Source organism: Geospiza fortis, unplaced genomic scaffold (assembly GCF_000277835.1).
Source record: "Geospiza fortis unplaced genomic scaffold, GeoFor_1.0 scaffold163, whole genome shotgun sequence".
In the NCBI taxonomy this organism is placed as follows: domain Eukaryota; kingdom Metazoa; phylum Chordata; class Aves; order Passeriformes; family Thraupidae; genus Geospiza; species Geospiza fortis.
The window spans coordinates 146451-153456 of NW_005054401.1; the positions used below are offsets into that span (position 1 = coordinate 146451).

Genomic DNA, 7006 nt, shown 5'->3' on the forward strand with positions numbered 1-7006 from the left:
GGCGGCCCGAGGGATGGCAGTGTCCCGCCGCAGGAATACAGCATCCCGCCGCCCGTGTCCCAGGTACCGCCGCTCGGTTGTGTGAGGGAGCGCGGCTGAGCCGTGACAGAGGGGTTTGTTCGTAGTCTTTTATAATAGCAGCACAAGTAAAAGTGAACAGTAAAAGTAAACGTGGCGGTGCGTTGTTTCCGTGAGAATACGCGAAAAGCGCTGTCCTGGTCGATATCGGTAAGATGTGTTACCTCGGTCTCAGGAGTGTTTGAAAGAGTTGGGCAGTTCTCTTGCATACAGAGGCTGTGTGGGAACTGTGCCCGTTCCGTTTAGGAGTCAAGTGGAGAAGGTTTCGGTAATTGTTTGCTTGTAGGAAAAACGTAAAGTACTGCATGTAAACGCAAAGATTTCGCAATTCCGACAGAAGCTGGGCTGTGCTCTGGGGCTGTTCCTGAGCCCATTTTGCAGGAAAATAAGCGACGCACGTGGCTTTTTAGCAGTTGGGTGGGAGTGCAGGGCTGTGCCCGGCAGCACGCTGTGGATCGGGATGAGAGGATGGTTCCTCCTTGGGTGGGAGTGCAGGGCTGTGCCCGGGAGCACGCTGTGGATCGGGATGGGGACGGCTCCTCCTGTAAAAACAGGGCCCCCCTGTAGGGAAGTCTCCACTCTTGCTGAGAGCGTGGTTCTGTCTGCGTGGGAGATAAAAATGAAGGTTCTTGCTGTGTCTTTCTGTATTCACTGTCCAAATTTTTATTTTAGCTGCATTATAACAGTATTAAGGCTAGAAGCTTCCCATGTGACTGTTGTGTCTTTTTTTCTAGGGCAAATGGAAAAACAAGGAGCGAGTGCTGATATTTTCCTCTCGTGGAATTAATTTCAGAACAAGACACCTAATGCAGGACTTAAGGACATTGATGCCTCACTCTAAAGCAGGTAGGGGTTGAACATAATTCCTAACTTATATTTGAGAATGCTTTTAAACCAAGAGCTCCTAACAACCTGTTCTTTTATTTTTTTTAATGTGGTACAGAAGAGTTTTTATGAAACTTGTATCTCAAACAAACACCTTTAGAGCCAACAAGTACAGCAATTTTTGTATCCTAGTATTTTCTGGGAGGTGAATCCTATGGCATCACTCCTGAACCTGCACAGTTAGTTTCGTTGCTATGTTTAGATATTCCATAACGTGACAGAAACAATTTGATAATTACCTATTCATTTATAAACTAGTAAATTTTTTGCAAAAAACCTGACTGTTACAATAATCTCTTGTATTAAATTGGTTTTCCAGCCTTGTAAATGTTGATTTTGTCTTCCAGATACAAAAATGGACCGTAAAGACCAGTTATTTGTAATCAATGAGGTAATTCAGGGTTTATCTTGGTGCTTCTTCATTTTATTTTATTTTCTGTGGAAATTCAGTATGCAAGGGAAAGGGGCAACCAAGTTCAAAGTGTAACTTCATAGGTGAAAACTACTGATACCCAAAAAGCCAAAAGTTGACTTTTGGTTAATAAAACCAGAATGAAACTTGTAATTAGATACAGATTTTCATCATGAAGAAATACAGCATAATGAAGAAGAAATACAGCATAATGTGCTTTTCTGTGTAGGTGAGAAGTGTAGTACAGCTTATGCTTGAACAATTTAGGACACAAATATGCAGCCAGCCCAAATGTAGTAGGACATGGATAGTTCTGAACCTAGAACCTAATGTCTCAGCTCCTGCTCTTGTGTTTGTATCCTGGAGAGCTTATCAGGTTGTTTGTAGCTTTAGTGAGGTTATTACTCCTTGTAGTAAGTACGTGAAAATTTTTTAAAAAACCAAACCAAAATTTGGGTGTCAGTAGATGTCATTTCATAAGACAAGATCTTTGCTTTTGAAGTTGCATTTTGGAGAGGAGAAAATATTAGAGATGAACGAGGAAAGTTATCAAAAATGTCTTCAGGATGTTTGTAAGCAGCTAATTCGATGTGTCTTGTGTAGGTGTGTGAAATGAAAAACTGCAATAAGTGCATCTTTTTTGAAGCCAAAAAGAAACAGGATCTCTACATGTGGTAAGGAAATGTTTTGTTACATTTCTGTTTATAAGCTGCAGATGCTTCAGTTCTAGCTGAAGTTTCCTACTATAATAGTGAAGATGCATGAAATACTGCTGCTTAGTTAAATTTGTTCTAATATTGCACATCTGTGAATAGTGCAGATTTACAATGTGTGAACAGCTTTTGGTGACTGTTTGCAGAAGCATTTTACAAAATTATTTAGAAAGCAAGTGTTTATGAGCTTTTTAAAGGAACTCAGTACAGCTGTAAAAGTGACAGAAACTACTTCAATGCAGGAATAACTGGTTGGGGTGTAGTGTGGAAATCCAGCATGTATTCTCCCTGCTATTAACATTTTCCTTTCTCTCTTCCCCACCACTTGTCCTCTGAAGGCTTTCAAACACACCACAGGGACCATCTGCTAAGTTCTTGGTGCAGAATGGTAAGCTGGTGGACATTATTGTGTTTGTATTCTTGCTGTTCTGTCCAAAACATTTTCTGTAAGTAATAACTTCTGGTTTTTTTTAATCACTGTAGTCCACACACTGGCTGAATTGAAGATGACAGGAAATTGCCTAAGGGGCTCAAGACCCCTTTTGTCTTTTGATCCAGTAAGTATAGGTTTTATTTCATTTGGGTATGTTCTTATTCTTTTTGCATGGCTATTGCATTTAGCCTTGTATGTAAAACAACATTTTTATTTTTTGTAGATATTTGACCGGGAGCCACACTATGCCCTGCTAAAAGAATTGTTTATTCAGGTCAGTCTATAGTTCCAGTGTTTCTTCACTGGAGATGTTTTTTGGCAACATACTAAAGAATTGCAAGTGGTTTTTTTTCAAGTAGCAGTTTTACACCTCTGAACTTTGAAAAGATCAGAAAGGATTTGGATCACATTCTTAGCACAACAACTTAAGTTTTGGGTTATGAAATATAACCTTGGTTTGGGAACTTAGTAAATTAAAAGGAGTTTAAGAAGAGCCATTTATGTTTGACCTCTTAAATTGCAGATGTTCAGAAACACTGCCTTTTATTACAGATATTTGGTACACCACAGTACCACCCCAAAAGCCAGCCTTTTGTTGATCATGTTTTCACCTTCACCGTCACTGATGAAAGGATCTGGTTTCGCAATTACCAGGTGAGTGGTCTCTCCTAGCTCTTCAAAAGGAGGTCAGTGGAGTAACTTCATATCAAATCCACTAAATGAAATAAGAATCACTATTATTGTTATCAGGATATGCCAGCCCCTAGTGCTTGCAGATTCAGTGTCCTGAAATGACAGCCTTCTCCCATATCTCTGGAGAGATCTGGTTCACTGAACTTGCATTCATTAAGTTGTGATTCTGTGAGGGATGTCTTGGTGGCAGGACATACCCAACGCCTAAACTGTGCCTTAACCTAAATGGCTGCTTTGACCCAAAGTGATCTAGAGCTTACTTTCTTTAGAAGGAATTCACAAATACAGAGTACTCCAAAAGCTTGCTTGAGTTTCAAAGAACTGCTCTATGTACAGAACTGGGTTTATGCAAATCTAGCTTATCTTGAATTTAAGTTCAGTTGTGTATTACCATATATATGCAAGGTGCCTGCCAAGGTCATATGCTTTGATTCAATCTATGAGAAATTGAGAAAGTTTTCTTTTTTTGCAGATAATAGAAGAAGATGCATCTCTAGTAGAAATTGGGCCTCGTTTTGTGCTGAACCTCATAAAAATCTTCCAGGGTAGCTTTGGAGGACCAACTCTCTATGAAAATCCTCATTACCAGTCCCCAAATATGGTAAGCAGCTCTGTCTTTTTTTTCTCTTTCATTTAGCAACTAATTTGAAAATCAGCCTTGCAGTCAGTCTGTGCAGGAGCATCAAGTATGGCTTTCCCCATGACCCTTTGTAGTGCCCTAAACTGGTGACAGTTTGAGGACAGAGTAGTTTTGTGATCATGAAGTGAATGCAGAAGTCATGTCGCTGAGAAGATCACATTACACTGAGGGTCTTGGCCATTAAGCACAGAAATTAGTATTAAAGAAATTGGTTTCTTTATACCAGATTTCTTCCATCGTGCTTATTTGAAACATAATGAAATTTAAATTCTTATTTTTATAGCATCGCCGGCTGATAAGATTGTCAGTGGCAGCTAAGTTTAGAGAGAAGCAGCAGGTGAAGGAAGTGCAGAAGATAAAGAAAAAAGGGACTAAGGTCCTTGTTGCAGAAGATCCTACTGAAGTAGTCTTTGAAACTCCAGCTGAAGAGAAGCCAGTAGAAATACAGCTTGTGAAACCAGAGTCAAAGCCAATTGTTAAAGATAAGAAGAAGCTACGCAAAATTCAGAGGAAAAAGCAAAAAAAGCTATTTAGAACTGAAGGATCTGCATAGATGCTACAAGGAATGAAACTTCATACAAAATCAACTGAATATTGTAAATATTTGAATTTACATTGTACAGACAAACATGTCTGAACTTCAGTTTTAAGTGAACAAAACATTTCTTTATAAAGATTGAGTTTGCCTTCTTTTATTGTCTTCTGGGATTCTGAATTTTCAGAAGTAACATGGCATCTCATTCAGCCTGGCCTTAAACACTTCCAGGGGTGGGACATCACAGCTATTCTGGACAACTTCTCTGGGGCTATTTCTTTATTACATACGATTACTTGACAGTTCCTGACCTCATGACTTGGTTCTTCCACTCACTAGTTCTGCACTCCCTCAGACTTTCTTGTGTTTCAAAGCCTTGCCCATGCCCTGTTTCCGTTTGATACCTCTGTTTCAATTTCCAGCCTCATAATGCTGAAAAGACACAATGGGCTGGAGAGGAAGCTGACCTGCTAAATTCTAAATACCACCCCACCCAGCAGGGTGAGGGAAATCCCATATTACTTCTGCAGCAAAGTGGTCTGTGTGCCATGTGTTTGGAAAGAAAGACTGGTGAATATAGGCATGTGCTCAGTTCACATAGTCTAATACATAGACACAGCTGAGTTGGGAAGGACCCCCATCAGGATAATTGAGACAAACTTAACTGCTTGCAGAACTTTGTAACACTAAGCCGTATGACTGAGGATCATACAGACCCTCTTTAACTCTTGATAGGCTTGTTTCCGCTTCCCTGGGAAGTAACCATCCTCTGTGTAAAGAACCTTGGTGTCCAACTGGAACTTCCCCGAGACACTGTCCTTTAACCCCAGCTGGCCGCTCAGCCCCAGAGAGCTGCCTGCTCACTCTCCCTTGGTAGGGTGGGGAAGAGAATTGGAAAGGTAGAAATTAAAAGTTGTGAATTCAGATAAAGACTTAAAAAAAAAAAAAAAACAAAGCTTTTTGTGAAGTAAAAGCCATGCACAGAAGCAAAACAAAACAAGGAATTTATCTGCTATCACCTTTGGGTAGGCAGGTATTCACCTCCCAGGAAAGTTGGGTTCCATCACATGTAACAGTGACTTAGGAAGACAAATGTGGCACTCTCAATGTTCCCCCCTTCTTCCTCCAGCTTTGTATGCTGAGCATGGTGCCATGCTGTGAAGGATAGCCCTGCAGTCAGCTGGGGTCAGCTGCCCTGGCTGCGTCCCCTCTCACCTTGTGCACCTCTCTGCTGGGTGGGATGAGAAGCAAAGGAGGCTGTGAGTCTGAGCATTGCTCAGCAATAATGCAAGCATTTCTGTTACTGTCCACACAACATTCATGTTTTCAGCACAAATCCAAAACACAGCTCCCTACCTGCTACTGTGATGAAAATTGACACTATTCCAGCCAAAACCTCCTGTGATAAAAGTGTGTATTGGAGGGAGGTCCCTGCTCAGCCTCCTCTCCAAGCTGAACAAGCCATGTGACAGCTGCTGTGACCTCTCTCTATCTAAGCTGCCCCCCTCCAGATAAACTCCAATAGCTTTATATCCTTATGTTGAAGTGACCCAAAACTGCCCCCAGCACTCGAGGTGAGACCACCCCAGCACAGAGCAGAGCAGGACAATCCCCTCCCTTGCCCAGCTGTTGATGCTGTGCCTGATGCTCCCGGGACAGGGTTGGCCCTCCTGGCTGCCCAGGCACTGCAGGCTTGTGTTTGCCATGTTTGGATTAAACACAGATTAGGACCTCCAGATTTTACTGTGAGATCAGGGCCTCCAGATCTTGCTGTATCATCCAAAGCTCAGTTTGTGTAGTGCCCACTTACACACACCTGACCTAGAGAAGAAAAGCAACTTGGACCAATGCTAAAATCTCTGAAGAGCATAGGTATAAAAAGAAGCTACCATGAGAATGTGCACTGTGATGGCTGTGCCACTGAGCTCCTCAACACCCACAGGAATCAGAAATATCTGTTTCAGAAATAGTGTGGCCAGCAGGCCTAGGAAAGCTATTCTTCCCCTGTGCTCAGCACTAGTGAGGTCGCATCATGAGTCCTGTGTTGACGTCTGAGCTCCTCAATTCAGGAAGGACTTTGAGGTGCTGGAGCAAATTCAGAAAAGGAAAACCAAGCTGTGAAGCACAACAAAACCTGGAGCACAGGTCTTAAGAGAAGCAGGGGTATTTACCCTGGAAATGAGGAGGCTCAGGGGAGATCTCATTGCACTCTACAGCTCCCTGAAAGGAAGGGGTGGCCAGCTTGGGGTCAGAGTTTCTCTGAGGCAACTGGCAATAGGAGAAGAGGACACAGCCTTAAGCCGTGCCAGGGGACGTTAACGTTGTACATTAGAAGTAACTTCTTCATAGAAAGGGCGATCAGACATTAGAATGGGCTGCCCAGGGAGGGCGGAGTCACCGTCTCTGGAAGTGTTTAAGAAAACCCTGGAGTAGCACTCAGTCCTATTCCAGGTGGTGTTGGGTCACAGGCAGGACTCGATCTCGGAGATCTTTTCCACCCTCACTGATTCTGTGAATTCCAGCACAAGGCATCTGGTTAATCGGACACCCCGTGGTCGAAGCGCTCCCAACGTGCCGCCGGCAGCCGGCTGACACCGCGCCGCAGGTCCCTCCCCTC

The 7006-nt window shown here is 42.7% G+C and overlaps 1 protein-coding gene across 1 annotated transcript; it reads left to right on the top strand.

Annotated features, from left to right (window-relative positions):
- BRIX1 (biogenesis of ribosomes BRX1) lies at positions 1–4546 on the top strand (the record flags this gene model as incomplete). The annotated part of the gene is made up of 10 exons (XM_005426080.3): positions 1–63; positions 813–924; positions 1311–1354; positions 1979–2049; positions 2427–2476; positions 2572–2645; positions 2745–2795; positions 3074–3175; positions 3687–3815; positions 4138–4546. Coding segments are annotated over 10 exons (966 nt in total), but the record flags the coding sequence as incomplete, so codon positions are not given.
- Positions 4547–7006: the final 2460 nt, after the last annotated feature.